This window comes from Drosophila sechellia, chromosome 2L, assembly GCF_004382195.2.
Source record: "Drosophila sechellia strain sech25 chromosome 2L, ASM438219v1, whole genome shotgun sequence".
Classification (NCBI taxonomy): domain Eukaryota; kingdom Metazoa; phylum Arthropoda; class Insecta; order Diptera; family Drosophilidae; genus Drosophila; species Drosophila sechellia.
The window spans coordinates 12,628,721-12,647,186 of NC_045949.1; the positions used below are offsets into that span (position 1 = coordinate 12,628,721).

General features: G+C 42.4%; 4 protein-coding genes across 9 annotated transcripts; all 4 read left to right on the plus strand.

Annotated features, from left to right (window-relative positions):
• The first annotated feature begins 245 nt into the window (after positions 1-245).
• On the plus strand, positions 246-4,458 carry LOC6617777 (adenylyl cyclase X E). 2 transcript variants are annotated; one of them, XM_002042053.2, is made up of 12 exons: positions 286-396; positions 445-585; positions 642-801; positions 863-1,646; positions 1,709-1,809; positions 1,869-2,208; positions 2,332-2,782; positions 2,835-3,196; positions 3,255-3,349; positions 3,415-3,566; positions 3,624-3,768; positions 3,879-4,458. In XM_002042053.2, exons 1-12 carry the CDS (start codon positions 286-288, stop codon positions 4,427-4,429), a joined length of 3,393 nt encoding a protein of 1,130 aa, XP_002042089.1. In that variant the 3' UTR covers positions 4,430-4,458. The 2 variants fall into 2 exon arrangements, with proteins under 2 accessions (XP_032583102.1, XP_002042089.1); XM_032727211.1 differs by lacking the exons at positions 3,255-3,349; positions 3,624-3,768; positions 3,879-4,458 and having other exon boundaries at positions 246-396; positions 3,415-3,491.
• An 81-nt stretch (positions 4,459-4,539) lies between these two features.
• Positions 4,540-8,722, plus strand: LOC6617778 (adenylyl cyclase X E). Its single transcript, XM_002042054.2, has 12 exons — positions 4,540-4,682; positions 4,730-4,870; positions 4,928-5,087; positions 5,143-5,926; positions 6,007-6,107; positions 6,161-6,506; positions 6,564-7,011; positions 7,070-7,431; positions 7,490-7,584; positions 7,652-7,803; positions 7,858-7,996; positions 8,069-8,722. Exons 1-12 carry the CDS (start codon positions 4,590-4,592, stop codon positions 8,599-8,601), a joined length of 3,354 nt encoding a protein of 1,117 aa, XP_002042090.1. The 5' UTR covers positions 4,540-4,589; the 3' UTR covers positions 8,602-8,722.
• A 38-nt stretch (positions 8,723-8,760) lies between these two features.
• LOC6617779 (adenylyl cyclase X E) lies at positions 8,761-13,236 on the plus strand. 5 transcript variants are annotated; one of them, XM_032727212.1, is made up of 12 exons: positions 8,761-8,951; positions 9,003-9,143; positions 9,199-9,358; positions 9,524-10,304; positions 10,443-10,543; positions 10,598-10,943; positions 11,025-11,475; positions 11,538-11,899; positions 11,965-12,059; positions 12,124-12,275; positions 12,333-12,477; positions 12,547-13,043. In XM_032727212.1, exons 1-12 carry the CDS (start codon positions 8,850-8,852, stop codon positions 13,041-13,043), a joined length of 3,333 nt encoding a protein of 1,110 aa, XP_032583103.1. In that variant the 5' UTR covers positions 8,761-8,849. The 5 variants fall into 5 exon arrangements, with proteins under 5 accessions (XP_032583103.1, XP_002042091.2, XP_032583106.1 ...); XM_002042055.2 differs by lacking the exons at positions 12,333-12,477; positions 12,547-13,043 and having other exon boundaries at positions 12,111-12,256; XM_032727214.1 differs by lacking the exons at positions 8,761-8,951; positions 9,003-9,143; positions 9,199-9,358 and having other exon boundaries at positions 10,242-10,299; positions 12,547-13,236.
• A 131-nt stretch (positions 13,237-13,367) lies between these two features.
• LOC6617780 (adenylyl cyclase X E) lies at positions 13,368-17,549 on the plus strand. The gene is made up of 12 exons (XM_002042056.2): positions 13,368-13,463; positions 13,525-13,665; positions 13,821-13,980; positions 14,039-14,810; positions 14,875-14,975; positions 15,035-15,392; positions 15,456-15,909; positions 15,974-16,335; positions 16,391-16,485; positions 16,549-16,700; positions 16,767-16,902; positions 16,960-17,549. Exons 1-12 carry the CDS (start codon positions 13,392-13,394, stop codon positions 17,526-17,528), a joined length of 3,372 nt encoding a protein of 1,123 aa, XP_002042092.1. The 5' UTR covers positions 13,368-13,391; the 3' UTR covers positions 17,529-17,549.
• Positions 17,550-18,466: the final 917 nt, after the last annotated feature.

Sequence of the window (18,466 nt, forward strand, 5' to 3'; positions counted from 1 at the left end):
ATAAGTGAAATTTTTGGGACCGACATTGATTTCGCCACGTATCCTGCATGGGACACAACCCTTTCAACTTCCCTTCACATTTCAACTGGAGATCTACATCTGAAATCTCCTTTGAGACCCAGTCTTTGTGGACAACATGAAATGAAAGTGGTGAAGCTCCAAAACCTATCATTACCAAGACTAGGAAAACTAATTGTCTACCACTACAGAATTTTAGAAGAAACATAGCCAGCTTATTCCCTACACTCATTTTAAGTTATCTTACATAGAACACTAGCCCAAACCATGAGTTTTCCCAGAAATAACACCAGGAAATCGCCGTTAAAAAGAAAGAGGCTTAGACCATGTCATCTTGACTATGCTAACGAGCGCCTATGGGAACACAGTTACTTAAGGGTAAGCTTTAGTTCGCCCTTATTCAGCAAATAAGATTTTCGTTTATAGGAAAAATGCAAGGAGCTAAATTTGGAGGAGGAGTATAGGTACTACCAGGTCCGTCTGATGGTCAGCAACCTCACAATTTTTTACGTATTGTTCATAATTCTGGCCATCAGCTTTTTGACAATCGAATTGCTTTACGTACAGGTGATATTTTACGCTTGACCCACAAATCGTTTTCAGCTAAATAAACTCTTATGCAGCACTATAATGCCATTATCGTTAACTTGGTTATCAGAGTAGTAAACACTATCCTGGTTTTAACCGTGTTGAGCATCAATTTTTGCGAAAAATTTGTCAGTCGCCACCAATGGGTCATGATAGCCAGCTCAGTGGTATCGGTATATCTAGTGGTACTCACAGGTGAGTTTATCAAATTATGCATTCAGATTATGTATTCACCGCACAGACTGTTCATTTTCAGATATTGCTATGATCTCGTATCACTATTACAAGAACGACTGGCCCCTTAATACCTCATTCGACGTCTTCGCACTCTGCATGATCTACATGTTCCTGCCAATTCCCTCGATCAAGGGAGCTGCCCTCTTGGCATCCTCAGTCAGTCTCATATATGTGGCCTTTTTCATGCACTCGCTCACTTTCAACGCGGTGTACACTGAACGCGATAGTTTCGGCTACGATGTGATATCCACTGATATATTACACAACCTGGGTTTTAACATGATGGGCATCTTTTTTCGCATTATGAACGACACCATGGTGCGCGCATCCTTCCTCGACCGCCATCAGTTCATCATGGAGGAGACTTGGTTGCGTCATGCCTTGCTACAGGAATCGATACTTTTGGACAGCATACTACCGCCTCAAATTGCAAAACCCGTTCAGGAAAAAATCAAAAGCAAAATAACCCAGTCCGAGAACAGCAACGACCGCTTTCAAGTGGGTCCCCGAACGACAGAAAGCTTCATGGCCATACAAATTCATCCTGATGTATCTATCCTGTATGCAGATGTGGTAAACTACACCCACTTGACAACGACATTGACCGTGGGAGACCTGGTGAAGGTCCTGCACGACCTCTACGGCAGATTCGATATCGCTGCCTCCAACTTCAAGGTGCAGCGCATCAAGTTCCTGGGCGATTGCTACTACTGTGTGGCGGGTTTGACTACTCCGGATCCAGATCACGCGAAGTGCTGCGTATCCTTGGGCATATCCATGATTTCCAACATCCAGGAAGTTCGGTACGTTGGCCATTGAGAATGAGGAATAGGCTTCCTTTACAACGTTCTCCATCATTTGACAGGGCTGAACGTGGATTGGATATCGACATGCGCATAGGTGTTCATTCGGGCTCTCTTCTCGCTGGCATCATTGGCGAGGCCAAGCTGCAATTTGACATATGGGGTACTCTTGGCTAGTAAGAAGTAATTCATTTGATATAATTTTATCAATATCTTTGTCAGGAACTGACGTGGAGATCGCCAATCATCTGGAGTCCACTGGGAAACCAGGTTACGTTCACGTTAGTGGACGAACCCTAAGTATGCTAAATCCAGCGGATTATACTATATTAAGTGGTCCGCAAAGGGCTCGAAGCGATCCAGTGCTGCAGTACATACACACCTATCTACTTACTGGGCAAGTGGCCCGCGAGTCATTTATAACATCAATTGGTGGAGTTAGATCCGGCTCCATTCTTGAAGTAAAGTCAATCGACCGGATCAGGTCAAGCAGGCCTAGTCAATCATCTAAGACCGATGAGTTCCGAGAAGAGTTCCGGAATATGCCAGTTGGGGGCATTAAGTAAGTGTTAATTATAATTTCTTGTCAGTGAACTGGATATCTACATATATTTGCATAACACCCTATTTAAAGTTAAATGAAAAGTTAAATAATTGTTACTGAAACTTATACTTACCATCGTAGCTTGAACTCACCCTGCTGCCGACGAACTAGATTGGACACCCATAAGAAAACCCAGCGGGAGATCGGTATTTTTTGTGCGGCGTTCAAGGACTCTTCCCTGGAATGGAACTACCTGCACCAGCCTGACTTCATCTTCAAGTCCTCAATGCTGCTGGCCTGGGGAATCGGTTGCTGCTTGATCTATATCCAGATAGTGACCAACAACTTTTCTTGCACTGCATGCATTGTGGTCGACTTGGTAACGTTCTTCTTTCTGACTTCCTTGCTGTGCCTCGCGTGGTACAAAAACGTGTGTTGGTGGAAAAGTGGGCGCTACGAGTTCAAAATCTATGGAAAATACAGCTGCATGGCGTTTCACATTTTTGAAAAGATCCAACACAGTGTGTCCCTGCGCATTACCGTCTATCTGGGGATCTTAATTTCCTACTATGCTGTGATCTCCCTGATAATGGTGAGTTTTAGGGAGAATTTGTTATCAGTTGTAATGAACTTAAAATTTGTAGATAAACTGTGACCGCGACATGTATGAGTTGAGTTACATTGAGAGCAAGCTTTATCACTACGAAATGGATCGGGATACCTGTTTCCATCCCTGGGTCTTCACGAACATGATCTCCCTGATCCTGGGCATAAGTTACACCTTCGCCCGAATTCCATTTGGCCTTAAGATAGTCATCAGCTGCTGCGAGACACTTGCCTACTTGTTAATCGTATTCTTCCAGTTCGCATTCATTTTCCAGCACAGTGCCACTACAACTCCATATATGAAGGCGGAACTAGCTCACTGTCTTCGGGTGTGCATGATGTTACTCACGATGTACGCAAAGGAGCGTCAGTCCGAGTTCAATACTAAAATGAACTATAAGTAAGTAGTGTCCGTAGATCTTGACCCAAATCAACTAAATCCATTGTGCTATTAACAGGCTTAACGTTGATTTGCAAAACAAACAAAAAGCGGCCGATTTAACAAACCAATCCATCATAATCCTGCTCAATAACATACTCCCTTCTCATGTTGGTCTGTTTCAGGGAATATTTGCCAAAATGATCATTAGAACTTGATTTGTTTGCTCTCTTTTACAGTTGATCTTTATCTCAATTCATTGGCCAAACACGAACTCTACTATGAAAACTATCGAATGGTATCAGTCATGTTTGCCATGCTCATCAATTTTCCAATGAACTTGCCAAGCCTCCGGGTGCTTAACGATATCATAACCGAATTCGATAGACTGGTGAGCTTCCTCCTTAACTGAATTCATTCGTATTCTAATATTCCCAAACGATCGCAGTTGACTGCTTACAGGGAATATTACGTAGTCGAGAAGATCAAAGTCGTGGGCTGCACTTATATGGCGGCCTGTGGATTGGACTTCAACCTGGCCTCAAACATCCGCCAAAGCGACCATTTTCGCAATAGTTCTCTACATGTTGAAGGTAAGTTATTAATCATAAATTAAGGTTTGTAATATTTGTTGCTTAACAATCCTCAGAAAGTATACAGATATACTTCCTAAATTTTAATTAGCATCCTATCCTCATTCCAGTGGAGCACGCACGTAATCATCGTATGACCGACGAAAACTACGACAGTGATATGAACAATGATGAAGTGGTCTTCATAATGACCTCCTTCGCCCTCGACCTGATGCGAACTATAGCAGCTTGCAACCGGGCGTACTCAAGCTCATTTTTCGAGCAGTCCTTGTCCAACGGGAAGATCTGCATCGGGATCTCCAGCGGTGAGATAATGGCCGGCGTGGTGGGAGCTTCTCAGCCGCACTACGACATATGGGGAAACCCTGTGAATATGGCTTCTCGAATGGAATCGACAGGGCTGCCGGGACACATCCAGGTGACGGAGGAGTCAGCAAAAATTCTTCAGGAGTTCAACATCAAGTGTATATATCGCGGCATGACCTTCGTGAAAGGTCGTGGTGACATACCCACATATTTTGTGGGGATTGACGAGAACCTTAAATTTATATCCGCAAAATTGGTCAATCGTAGTTTGTCCAGACGTTTCTCAGTTATGTCTTCACTAGATCCGGACAGCCTTAGGAAGAGTTCGTCTAGTGATCAAGAATCTGGCGAATAGCTTGGTATATTTTTTCAAAAATTTCTGAAATATATATTTTTGATATGTAACCTTATGCTTTTCAATCAGTGTGTGTGGAATTTCTTTCTAAAATCATTAGGGACTTTTAAACAGTAGTGTAGGCTTTATTAATAAGAGCGATTTTTAAAAAATCCAAAATATGTACAAAAAAACAGCGTATGGGCTAAACAAATCGAGGAAATGTTATCTGGACTACACTGATGAGCGACTGTGGGAACCAGGCTATTTAAAGGTGAAAAAATCCCCAAACCTTGAGGATACTTAATGATTTCCTTGTAGGCCAAATGTAAGGAATTGTGTCTAGAAGAAGAGTATAAAAAATATCAGATCCGCCTTATGATCAGTTACCTCACCGTCTTCTTTCCTTTCTTTATATTTGTGGTCGTAGGCTGCGAGCTCTGCCCATGGATTTTCTCTGAGGTGAGAGTTGAAACTTGACCCATAATGCGTTTCTGATAAACCAGCTAAACCTTGCAGCAAAAAAAACTCATCTACTACGAATCATTAACGGCTATAATTGTATTAGTTGCTGTTGCTGCCATATTGAGCATCAATTTCTTTGAGAGCATTGTGCATCGCCACAGGTGGATTATGGTGTTTTCCTCAATATTGTCCGCGTATATTGTGGTATTAGTTGGTAAGTGTATTAGTCTTGACCCCTGATCCTGATCTTCACTGACTTTCATTTTCAGATATATATCAGATACTAGTGTTCCATTTCAAGTATCACTGGCCACTTAATACATTATACGACGTCTTCGTGCTCTGCATGATTTACATGTTCTTGCCAATTCCTTCGATCAGGGGAGCAGCCCTGTTGGCCACCTCTGTCAGTCTCATGTACATTGGATTATTCATTTACTTTTTAAAGTATGACGATGAAGATATTGCAGAAGTAGTCCATGACCTCGATACGATTTGCGTCGACATATTTCACTATTTGGGCTTCAATCTGATGGGGATTTTCTTCCGGATAATGAACGACACCATGGTGCGCTCCTCCTTTCTGGATCGCCACCAGTTCCTCAAGGAGGAGATATGGCTTCGACAAGCTCGACAACAAGAGTCAATGCTTCTGGATAGCATACTTCCGCCCCAGATAGCAAAGCCCATCCAACAAAGCATTAAGGAAAGGATCATGTTGTCCGAAACCGATTCAGACAACATTGTCGTGAATGCCCGGCGAGCAGAAAACTTTATGGCCATCCAAATCCATCCCGATGTTTCCATCCTGTATGCAGATGTGGTGAACTACACCCATTTAACGACAACACTGACGGTGGAGAAGTTGGTGAAGGTCCTGCATGATCTATACGGCAGATTCGATATGGCTGCCTCAACTTTCAAGGTGCAGCGCATCAAGTTCCTGGGCGATTGCTACTACTGTGTGGCGGGTTTGGGGGAGGCTGATCCCGATCACGCTAGGATGGCTGTTTCTCTGGGAATTTCCATGATTGCAAACATCCAGGAGGTGCGGTATGTTTCCCAGAAATATTTACTAGAATCTCCCATAAAACAAACCACCAAATATATAATAATAACCCTTCAATCCACAGGTCCCATCGTTCACTGGATATCGATATGCGAATTGGTGTCCATTCAGGAACTTTGCTGGCAGGTGTGATCGGACAAGCAAAGCTGCAGTATGACATATGGGGTAGGTCTAAACCAGGTGTTAGTGGCTTCATTATCTGATAATTGACATCGCAGGTCCCGACGTGGATATTGCCAATCGACTAGAGGCAACCGGCAAGCCCGGTTACGTGCACGTTAGTGGTCGCACTTTAAGTAGCTTAAACGTAGCTGAGTACACGGTATTCCCGGGAACGGAAGTGGCCCAAAGTGATCCCATACTGCAGAAACAGCCGATGACCACCTACCTCCTAACGGCCGCTCCCAGCCGCAATTCAGTCCGATCTGTGGATGCAGTGCACTCCTACGCTGAGATCGACATAAACGCGTTGGGAGCTTCCCGGAAAAGCCCGATTTTGAGGCCAACCTTAATGTCAGATGAGTTGCGTAAAGAGTTCAAAAAGATGCCAGTGGGAGGCTTCAAGTAGGTGTTAAATGAAAATTTAATAATATTCAGTACAAAAATTAATATTGTGCACAGCATTCGATCGCCGTGCTGCCGAGACAATTCGAGTGAGGAGAAAGTCAACAACGACTTAGGCATGTTTTGTGTAGCCTTCAAGGATTCGTCGCTCGAATGGAGTTATTTGCATAAGCCAGATTTCATCTTGAAATACTCAGTACTGCTTGCTTGGGGAATCGGGTGCTGCCTAATCTACATCCAGATAGTCAACGACAAATTCAGCATCTGTGTTGAATGCATCATGATCGACATGGTTGTGTTTACCTTCCTGACTTCATTGCTCTTTATCTCCTGGTACAAGAAAGTGTGTTGGTGGAAAAGCGTCGAAGATGACACCCATAAGTATGGGAGAGTCAGCTGCAAGTTGTTCAAGATTTGGGAAAGAATCCAGCACAGTTTTGTCCTGCGAGTTACTATCTATATGAGTATAGTTGCCAGCTATTACTTGTTGATATCTACGATACTAGTAAGTTTAGAGCTACTTAGTACACCGCTGCGTTAACGAATCTTATCATTCTATTCAGCTAAACTGTGACAAAAATCAATATGAACTAGATGTTATCAATAGCAAGCTCTATCACTATGACATTGTAACTGACAACTGTTTTAATCCGTGGGTCTTCACAGACATGATCTCCCTGATCATGGGCGTAAGCTACACCTTCGCCCGAATTCCATTTGCATTAAAGATGCTAATTACCTGTTGCGCAACCGTTGCTTACTTGGTTATCGTATTCTTTCAGTACTCATTTATTTTCGAGCACAGTGCCACCACAACACCATTTATGAAGGCGGAAATAGCTCACTTTCTCCGAGTATGCATGATGTTACTCACGATGTACGCAAAGGAGCGTCAGTCAGAGTTTAATACTAAAATCAACTTCAAGTATGTTTTTAATGCTCTTTCTACTCCTCAATCAAGGGAATTTTCGAATTGTTAACAGGATAAATCAGGATTTGCAAGGCAAGCAAAAAGCGGCTGACATCACGAACAAATCAATCATAATTCTACTCACTAACATTCTACCCTCCCATGTGGGTCAGTTCTTACCTAAATATAAAACCGCAAAGATCAAGGTTCTTATCAAAAACGTTTTCACCCACAGTTGAGGTTTATCTTGATTCAGTAGCCAATCATGAACTGTACTACGAAAACTATAAAATGGTGTCCGTCATGTTTGCCATGCTCATCAATTTTCAAATGGATCTGCCCAGCCTGCGAGTGCTAAACGATATCATAACAGAATTTGATAGACTGGTAAGCTTATGTATTGCTTTCTAGATAATAAGGTATCATCACTTCTGAATCCAGTTAAATGCCTACAGGGAATATTATGTCGTAGAAAAGATTAAAGTCGTGGGCTGCACTTATATGGCAGCTTGCGGACTTGATTTTACCCTGGCCAAGTCCAAATTTGGAAGCAGAACACATGCTTCTTACTCATCCGAAAGTAAGTACACCCTCTTGATGGACTCCCAATGATGAAGGGGGTAAATTTAGTTTGTAAACTCTTCTCTTTTAGTGGAACAGGTGCTTTATCGTAAAGAGTCCAAAGGCACAGAAAACGATCATGATGAGGTGGCCTTTATAATGACCACTTTTGCCTTGGATCTCATGAGAGTGCTTTCCGTCTGCAACAAGGCATACGCTGGTAGACCCTTCGATCGGGCTCTGTCTACCGGAGAGATCTGTATCGGAATCTCGACCGGCGAAATAATGGCCGGAGTGGTGGGGGCGTCTCAGCCACACTATGACATCTGGGGAAACCCGGTCAATATGGCTTCCCGAATGGAATCGACAGGTCTGCCTGGACACATCCAGGTGACTCAAGAGACAGCCAATATTCTCGAGCAGTTTGATATTCTGTGCATGTACCGTGGCATGACCTTTGTGAAGGGTCGTGGCGAAATTCCCACCTACTTTGTGGGCATCGACGATAATTTGAAGTTTATGCCCTCAAATTTGAAGAAGAAGAATATGTCAAAGCGTTTTTCAGTCTTGTCCTCTCTAGTACCAGCTCACAGCGGAAGTACATCTTCAAATGAATACATTTGATACTTTTTACAATATTACAGAAATATATTCTGTACGCTACTCCGAATTAGATATTTTCTATAATTTATACCCACACTATAATTGTCATTGTTAGTTGAATATTAGCTTTGTGATATGTAAAATAAAGGCAAATGACATTCAATTAAGTTAAATGTAGGTTCATGGCTCTAAGCAGGCTTTGGGTCCTGGAACCCAGTTCTCATACATAATATAACTCAAACGTACAAAAAAAAATACCATTTAAAAATATGAACAAAAAAAACACTAGCAAAACGCCGTACAGGGAAAGGTTTAGGCATTGTAATCTGGAATATACTAATGAACGCCTTTGGGAACAAAGTTATTTGAAGGTAAGAAATTTGCTCAGATATCCGGCTCGTGAATGCAACAGATATTCGTAGGCCAGATGTAAGGAGTTGCACTTAGAGGAGGAGTATATGAAATATAAGATTCGTTTGATGATCAGTTCCCTCACCGTTTTCGTCCCCATGTTAATAATATTGATCATAGCTCTTCAAGTAATCATATGGTCATTTACCGAGGTAAGCGTTTTTAGTTGGCGATCTGGTTATTTCTACGTATTTCACTTCTACGCAGTATAGCAAATACATCTACATAAATGCGATATTTGACTTAGGATCATTAATTTTAGTCACGGGCTTACTGAGCATCAATTTCTTTGAAGGCTTTATAAACCGCCACAGATGGGTCTTGACTTTCACCTCGACTTTGTCGGCATATGTTGTGGTTTTGGGTGGTAAGTGTAAGAAGTTGAAGATGCCCTCTAAAATGTAATCACTTGTATGATAGTTACACCAATTACTCGTAGAATGGGTGTACTAGATTCAATTATAGTCGGTCCTTAAAATCCACAACTTCGTTCCATTATGCACTCATCTGAAGTGTTTTCTCTTTTTTTCAGATATAGCCTTTAACACTTATTATTATTACAAATCTGACTGGCCTCTTAATACCTTATACGATGTCTTTGTGCTCTGCATGATCTACATGTTCCTGCCAATACCTTCGAGCAAGGCAGCAGCTCTGCTAGCCATATCTGTTAGTCTAACATATGTGATATATTTCATTCACTTTATGGCATTCAACGAGCATAATGTTGCTAAATATGTTCATGGTCTGGATATAGTATCAATAGATTTTTTTCACTACCTGGGTTTCAATATGATGGGAATATTCTTCAGAATCATGAACGACACCATGGTGCGCTCGTCTTTCCTGGACCGATACCAGTTCATTACGGAGGAGATTTGGCTACGCCAAGCTCGCCGTCAAGAGTCCTTGCTTCTGGACAGCATACTTCCACCTCAGATTGCGAAGCCCATTCAGAAAAGCATTAAGGAAAAGATCATGCGGCCCGACAACGACTTCTACCATCTGGGCACTTCCCGGAAAGCAGAAAACTTCATGTCCATCCAGATTCACAACGATGTCAGTATCCTGTATGCTGATCTCGTGAACTATACCCAATTAACCACAACACTGACGGTGGAGAAGCTGGTGAAGGTCCTGCACGACCTCTACGCCAGATTTGATTTGGCTGCCGTCTCTTTCAAGGTGCAGCGCATCAAGTTCCTGGGCGATTGCTACTACTGTGTGGCGGGTTTGGGCGAAGCTGATCCCGATCACGCTACCATGGCGGTGTCTCTGGGAATTTCCATGATTGCTAATATTAAGGAGGTGAGGTATGTTGATTACTATGATCCCAATAGGTTTACAATCTATGATTTATGGCGTCCCGCATCGGCAGAAAGGGGTTAGTTTTTTTTTTAGTTTTTCTTTCTCTAACTTGGCTTTTCTTTTGAGTACCATTTCGTCCACAGTGTGAATCGTTCTTTGAATATTGGCATGCGAATTGGTGTCCATTCGGGAACATTGTTAGCAGGTGTGATCGGCGAGGCCAAGCTACAGTACGACATATGGGGTATGTTGCGACACAACAAATCAATGAGCCAAAACTTATTCTAGAGTTTTCCAGGTACCGACGTGAATATTGCCAGTCGTCTGGAAGCAACCGGAAGTCCTGGGTATGTGCATGTTAGTGGACGAACTCTGAGTAGCTTGAACGCTGAGGAATACAGGATATATCCGGGCACAGAAGCGGCCCAGAAGGATCCCGTACTGCAGAAACATCCGATGAGCACCTACCTCCTCGCCGTCATACCATCACGTGATTCAGATAATATTATTAACGTAGTTGAGGGTGTTCCCAACCTGGACCTTCAAACCGTGGGATCTAACCGAAAATCCCAAATTTTGAAGCCGGATTCACTGTCCGATGAAATGCGTGAGGAATTTAGAAAGATGCCGGTGGGTGGCTTAAAGTAAGTAGTGGGTGAAATTGTGCACTGAAATAAAGAAATACGAGAACTTTTTAAGTTTAAAATATCGAACTACTACCGCAGATTTCAATTCCCTTGGTCACGACGAGAAAGAAATGTAAAAATCGAGAAGGTCGAACGCGATTTGGGCCTTTATTGTGTAGCATTTAAGGACAAATCTGTGGAATGGAATTATTTGCATCAGCCCGATTACATTTTTAAATACTCAGTGGCGCTCGGCTGGGGAATTGGATGCTGCCTCATTTACATCCAGTCCGTGAACAACTCAGATCTCTTTTATACGGGTGTTTTCATTGACATTATGGCGTTTTTCGTCCTGACTTTCCTACTATTCATCTGCTGGTACAAGAAAGTGTGCTGGTGGCATAGTGGACAAAACGAGCTGAGGAGTTACGGCAAACTCAGCTGCGCCATATTCCACTTGTTTGAAAAGATCCAGCACAGTTTTGTCCTTCGCCTCACTGTCTACATGATGATAATAGTGTGCTATTACTTGGTGCTCTCCTTAATATTAGTAAGTTATGCATAAAGCTGCCTTTAATATATTCATATATATACTTTTTTGTATGCCCAAAGATGAGCTGTGAAAAGGACCAATATGAGTTGGACATTATAGAGAGCAAGCTCTATAACTATGACATGGATCCGTTTACCTGTTTCCACCCCTGGGCCTATACGAACATGATGGCCCTGATCCTGGGAATGAGTTACACCTTCGCCCGCATACCCTTCGCCCTCAAGACCTTCATCGGTTGCATTGAAGCTGTGGCCTTCGTCCTGGTTGTGTGCTTCCAGTACGCCTTCATTTTTGAGCACAGTGTCACCACATCGCCCTATTTGAAGGCTGAAATAGCGCATTCCTGCAGGGTGTGCATGATGCTGATAACTATGTACGCTAAGGAGCGTCAGACAGAGTTCAACACTAAAATGAACTACAAGTAATGCCTATAGCAAATACTTTCTTACAATCAGCTGATATTCTGATTTTCATAACTGATTGCAGGCTCAACCTGGACCTGCAGAAAAAGCAAAAATCGGCCGATGTAACCAACCAGTCCATCATAATCCTGCTTAACAACATTCTTCCATCTCATGTTGGTCAGTTTGCAAAGAATATCGCCCCAAAGAGCTTAGTATCTAAGTTCATAGTTCTCTTTCGCAGTCGAGGTATATCTCAGCTCTATAGCCAGACACGAATTGTATTATGAAAACTATCGAATGGTATCAGTCATGTTTGCCATGCTCACAAACTTTCAAATGGATCTGCCCAGCTTAAGAGTGCTAAATGATATAATCACAGCATTCGATAGACTGGTAAGCTATTGTATTGAATCTAATTTACGACTAATATACTATACCTTCCGATTGCAGCTTTCTGCCTACAAGCAATATTACGTAGTCGAGAAAATCAAAGTCGTGGGATGCACTTATATGGCGGCCTGTGGATTGGACTTCAGCCTGATCGAAAACATTGATAGCAACTCGAATTTCGGCAGTACATCATTGTCATCCGAATGTATGTACCAATGCATTGGTTCTTAACATAGGTTACCTACTTTTTTATGGTTGTATTTGATTATCTCAGTAGAACAGGTGCGTTCGCGGTTGGAGTCATCTATCAGAGAGAGGAACCATGATGAGGTGGCTTTTATAATGGCTACGTTTGCTCTGGACCTGATGCGTGTCCTGTCGGTGTGCAACAAGGCTTACGCCGGAAAACCCTTCGATCGGGCATTGTCCACCGGCGAGATAAGGATCGGTATCTCTACGGGTCAGATAATGGCTGGGGTGGTGGGCGCTTCCCAGCCGCACTACGACATCTGGGGCAACCCGGTCAATATGGCCTCTCGAATGGAATCTACTGGTTTGTCTGGCCATATACAGGTTACAAAGGAGACTGCCCAAACGCTCGAGGAGTTCGATGTTATGTGCTATTATCGCGGCTTAACCTTTGTGAAGGGTCGTGGTGAAATTCCCACCTACTTTGTGGGCATCGATAAAGACCTAAAGTTCATGTCCAAGAAAATCGATAGAGTTTCGGAGAACCCATCAGATCTAAAACCTGACCTGGACGGCTCCTAAGACAGATGCAAATTTTTTCGGTAAAATCTTCATAATATGGAGTTCGAATGGCAAATGCATATTGAAGGCTACGTTTCTCAAATTTTGAGATCGTAGTTCTTGACTGTAAAATTTGAGATGCGTAGCCTTTCAAAATGATGTGGACTTAAATCTTGTAAAAATTATTTGGAAAATACATATTTTTAATACCTTAGAACGTTTTGTACCAATTTTTTAATACTTTGCAAGGCTCAACCATTTTTTTTTTATTGAAATAAAAATCTTGTTTAGGTAGGCTGTGTGTTGAATGCTCAAATTGTTTTGCCGGGTCTTGTGAATCGAAAATAAAAGATAAGCTTGTGAATCGAAATGCCTAAATCCCTAGGAAATTGTCAGCTTAATTATTCAAAGGAACGCATGTGGGAACCCGGCTACCTTAAGGTAAAACTAAGTCTTTTGACCTGTAATCCTTTATTTTGTATTCTATGTCCGAATATTCTAGGCAAAATGTGCAGAGTTGCGTTTGGAGAGCGAGTTTCGACTGTATAGGATACGGCTTTGGAAGAGTTACCTACTCACTTTCTTTATGCTGCATATTTTCGTTACCTCCGTGCACTGCACCCTACTTTTAGCAACAATTGAGGTAAGAACCACCTAACTTAGCTACAATTTTAGATCAAAAATGGCACAAAATATTTAAAAAACCATTTAAGCGACATTTTGGATCTTTGAGGAGTTTTCTTCCATCTTGTAATGTTTTTTGTACATGTTTTATTCTCGTTATTGTATCTCCTGAAGAGCCGATCAATTATTTATTTCGATGTGGCCCTTACCGTAGGATGCGCATTGGTTCTTATACTTGTGCTGAGTGTTAACTTCTGCGATGAATTTATTGCGAAACACACGTGGTACATGTATGCCAGCTCGATATTTGCCTCCCTGACTTTGGTATTCGCTGGTTGGTATTTGGTTATGATCATTGATGCATATTTCTTAAATTATATACTCACCTTTAGATCTAACTGAATCAATTTACCACACCTATGCGCACAGCTGGATATTGGGCACATTCTACGACACCTACATAATATACATGATATACATGTTCTTGCCGATTCACTTCATCAGCGGGGCAGTCCTGCTGGCTCTGGTGGTGTCCGGTATCTATATACTCTACTTTGTGATCTTCATTGCCCACGGATTCGCCGAATTTGCGTCTGCCCTATTCTCGGTGGGCGGAATGTCGGTGGACATTGTGCACTATCTGTGCCTTAATCTTGTGGGAATTTTCTACCGCGTTATGAATGACACGGTTGTGCGCTCCTCCTTCCTGGACCGACACCAGTACATCAAGGAGAAGATTTGGCTGCGCAACGCACGGCTGCAGGAGAAGAAGTTGCTGGACAGCATCCTGCCGCCGCAGATCTCGCTGCCCCTGCAGAAACACATTCAGGGCAGGATCATAATGGCCAAGCAAGGTATTCACTCCTGGACCGCCATGGAGCGCACAATGGCCATACAGATCCATCCCGATGTCTCCATCCTATATGCAGACGTGGTGAACTACACTCACTTGACCACCACACTGACGGTGGAGATGTTGGTGAAGGTCCTGCACGATCTCTACGGCAGATTCGATTTGGCTGCCTATCGGTACAAGGTGCAGCGCATCAAGTTCCTGGGGGACTGCTACTACTGTGTGGCGGGTCTGTCGGACCCCGATCCCGATCACGCCAATAACTGTGTTATCCTAGGTCTTTCCATGATCAACCACATCATGGAGGTACGGTAAGTTACATATAAGATACATATACAGTTTCTCCCAAGATACTCACTACTATTCTTGGCCCAGAGACATTCATGGCTTGGACATCAATATGCGCATTGGAGTTCATTCGGGCAATCTGTTTGCTGGGGTCATCGGGGAGGCCAAGCTGCAGTTCGATATATGGGGTAAATGGACAAGACAAACTATCACTTCCTGTTGATTACAAATGCTTCCGAACTTCTAGGATTGGATGTTACCATAGCCAATGTTCTAGAATCAACGGGAGTGCCGGGATGTGTGCACATAAGTAGTGCCACCTTAAACAATCTGAACGTTAATCGCTTCGATATTGAGGATGGACCTGAAAAAGCCAGGGATCATCCTCTTCTGAAAAAATACCGAATAAGATCATATATAATTCGAGAGGACTTGCAAATTGATGACGAAGATAGTGACGAGTTTCTTGGCGATCTGCATACCCTTTCCCTATGCGATATGGGAGCTCCACCAAGACTGAGTGATTCTGCTAATCAAAGTCTAAGGTCTCTGTTCCACGAAGAATTGCGTGAAGAGTTTCGCAAAATGCCGGTCAGTGCATTTAGGTAACTGCACAACTTTTTATTAACACAAAATATTTTCTAAATATAAACCCTTTTGGGTCACAGTCCCAAAAGGCTATTAGGCATTTGTCGATTCAACATGGCACAAGAAGTTCCTGCACACCAAAAGTTAAACATTTGTTTGACCTTTACCGATCCGATTTTGGAAAGAGCCTATCTGAAGCAAACCGACTATATGTACAAATACAGCATTATTCTGGGCGCATGCGTTGGCTGCTCCCTGGTGTACATTGAACTGATGGACACCCAAATGATATGCCCCTCCTGCTTCGTTTTGCCAGCCGCAGTCGCCACAATACAGTGCATTCTGGCCTTAATCGCGTGGTACAAGAAGTATTGCTGGACCAGATATGGCCGAAAAAACGTAACCCATCATTACAATGGATTCAGTTGCATAATATTTCGCATCCATGACAAGATCCTAAACAGTCTGCCCATCCGAATCTGCATATACCTCTTCCTGATGATATCGAGTTTTTTTGTTATCTGCTTAATTGTGGTAAGTACTTAAAGTTGGATACAACGTTAGTACGGTTTAAGTGAGCGGCAAATCTTCTAAACAGATGAGCTGCCAACGCGAAGACTTCGAGATGGCTTATATCGAGGAACGACTCTTTCACTATGAGCAGGAGGCCAAGATATGCTTTCATCCCTGGGTGACGACCAATATGTTATCCCTGATGATTTGTTTGACCTTCACATTCGCCCACATACCCATCATGGTCAAGACGGCAGTGGCCCTTTTGGAAACGCTCGCCTATCTGCTGTTGATTTTCTTCCAGTTCGATTTCGTCTTCCATCACAGCGTTACGACAAACCCCTATTTCAAATCCGAGTACGCCCATGCCCTGCTAATATGCATCACCTTTCTAATCATGTTTGTGAAGGAGCGCCAAATAGAGTTCACCAACAAAGTAAACTTCAAGTGAGCTCGGTATAATTTATGTTCATTTTAATTGTTATCCATTGTGTTTTCTTAGCTGGCGTGTTGATCTGCGAAAGGAGGAAAATGCCGCCAGCCTTACAAATCATTCAATCATCATAATCCTCAACAACATACTGCCATCTCATATTGGTGAGTTTCGTACTGGTATATTGAAAACATTAATATTAAGATTGATTTCTATATATTTTTTAGTGGATGTGTATCTCAATTCTTTGGCCAAACATGAACTTTACTTCGAAAACTATCGAATGGTGTCTGTCATGTTTGCCATGCTAATTAACTTTGAAATGGATCTTCGAAGCTTAAGAGTGCTCAATGAGATTATTGCCGAATTCGATACCTTGGTAGAGTTCTATATTTTAACAAAATAATTCTTTTGTTTTATAAAAGAAAAAATATCGCACTTTTAGTTGCTGTTCTACAAGGAGTACTACACCGTTGAGAAAATCAAAATCGTTGGCTGCACCTACATGGCGGCGTGTGGACTTGATCTTAACTTTGCCGGCTCCACTAGTAAAAATCGCAAAGAGAGCATACCTCCAACTGGTTGTTATAAATCTTATGAAAACCCATGTGAAAAAAGTATCAAATAGTACATTACAGAATGCAATGAAGAACACGGCCGAAGACTTCTTTTCCAGCAGAACAATGAGGACCTTGATGAAGTGGTCTTTGTGATGACCTCGTATGCGCTGGACATGATGCGAACCCTGGCCAAGAGCAATGAGACGTACCAGAGTATTGCTGGTGATCGAAATATTACGGATGGAACAATCGCCATCGGCATTTCCAGCGGTGAGGTGATGGCCGGCATTGTGGGTGCCTCACAGCCGCACTACGACATCTGGGGCAATCCGGTCAACATGGCCTCGCGCATGGAATCAACGGGGCTGCCAGGACACATCCAGGTGACGGAAGAAACGTCCAATATTCTGCAACAGTTTGGCATTACCTGTTCCTATCGCGGCATGACTTTTGTTAAGGGGCGTGGCAAAATACCAACCTATTTGGTTGGTATCGATGAGAACCTTAACTTTATTCCACAGAAGGCAACGCGATTTCCAAGTCACCAGGAGCGCAGTACTGTTATATCGTTGCAATCCACATATACTCATCCGGATATAAATAACAGTATAGCTAGCACGTCTCGACATACTTTGCAAAGTATATAAATGAGTTTTTTGTTAATTAAATAACTAAGCAATGTGGCTTTTATGTTATATGCTTATAAAATTAATGAATAAACTAATTCTCCTTTCTAAATGACGATTTATTTTCGGTAATAGCTCTTTAAAGACCTGCCCAATTGTCTCCCCATTTCCTGAGCCGGAAAGTGACATGCATTTTCCATTCGAATTTCGAAACATAATTAATGATTTTGCTGTGCCTATCCATTAAAAGTGTCAAAAACATGAACAGAGCAAATCAGACGCCTGGTTGCTAACTAGATTGAGCCTTTTTGCCTCATTCCCGCATTTCAGTTTTAATTGAATGAATACCAGACCGTGTTAAAATTTGGAGTGTCAAGTGTGCCCACAGGATGGGTTGGAATCCCTTTTCTCGCAACCAATTAAATGGTATTTTTACAAGCAATTTGGAAAATATGATGGCGCCGACAGATGTGGAAGGTGAGATCGCATACCTTTGATGCTGATGGTGCTTGTCATTGTTTGCTCTAATTGACGAGTTTTCGCCGGGATGAAACATCAAAAAAGCACGACATCACGGAAATGCAAAAACACGCTTTAGAGAAACAGCCATTTCCGGTGAAAGCCCCCAGGATTCGGTGTCCCTTTCCGGTCCGCAAAGAGTTGTTTTATCTGCACGGACACGGTATTACTCCTTTGACATGTAAAACGCTTTCGTCCAACTGCACGCCGTCCAAAAATAAAAGATAGAAAAAAACATGTTGACACGTTTTAAGAAGAAAAACTCAATGGTAGCAATTAAAAATTTACGTGCTTCCAAATGCAAATTATAATGGTAAGCTTATCAGCGCGGAAAACGGACGAGATATATGACAACTATCTTGTTGCAATTCAAAGGATGTTTAATATTTACTATATAATTGTATAGTTTTTAAGTAAATCCTTTAGATTATGTATAGCAG

Bases quoted from the DNA above. Each gene is read 5' to 3' on its own strand.
- LOC6617780 (XM_002042056.2), top strand. From the start codon at position 13,392: ATGCCTAAATCCCTAGGAAATTGTCAGCTTAATTATTCAAAGGAACGC. The intron at 14,811-14,874 runs GTAAGTTACATA...TTCTTGGCCCAG, and splicing joins AACCACATCATGGAGGTACG to AGACATTCATGGCTTGGACA. The intron at 16,486-16,548 runs GTGAGTTTCGTA...TATATTTTTTAG, and splicing joins CATACTGCCATCTCATATTG to TGGATGTGTATCTCAATTCT.
- LOC6617778 (XM_002042054.2), top strand. From the start codon at position 4,590: ATGTACAAAAAAACAGCGTATGGGCTAAACAAATCGAGGAAATGTTAT. The intron at 5,927-6,006 runs GTATGTTTCCCA...TTCAATCCACAG, and splicing joins GCAAACATCCAGGAGGTGCG to GTCCCATCGTTCACTGGATA. The intron at 6,507-6,563 runs GTAGGTGTTAAA...TATTGTGCACAG, and splicing joins ATGCCAGTGGGAGGCTTCAA to CATTCGATCGCCGTGCTGCC.
- LOC6617779 (XM_032727212.1), top strand. From the start codon at position 8,850: ATGAACAAAAAAAACACTAGCAAAACGCCGTACAGGGAAAGGTTTAGG. The intron at 10,944-11,024 runs GTAAGTAGTGGG...CTACTACCGCAG, and splicing joins ATGCCGGTGGGTGGCTTAAA to ATTTCAATTCCCTTGGTCAC. The intron at 12,060-12,123 runs GTCAGTTTGCAA...TCTCTTTCGCAG, and splicing joins CATTCTTCCATCTCATGTTG to TCGAGGTATATCTCAGCTCT.
- LOC6617777 (XM_002042053.2), top strand. From the start codon at position 286: ATGAGTTTTCCCAGAAATAACACCAGGAAATCGCCGTTAAAAAGAAAG. The intron at 802-862 runs GTGAGTTTATCA...GTTCATTTTCAG, and splicing joins ATATCTAGTGGTACTCACAG to ATATTGCTATGATCTCGTAT. The intron at 2,783-2,834 runs GTGAGTTTTAGG...TAAAATTTGTAG, and splicing joins CTGTGATCTCCCTGATAATG to ATAAACTGTGACCGCGACAT.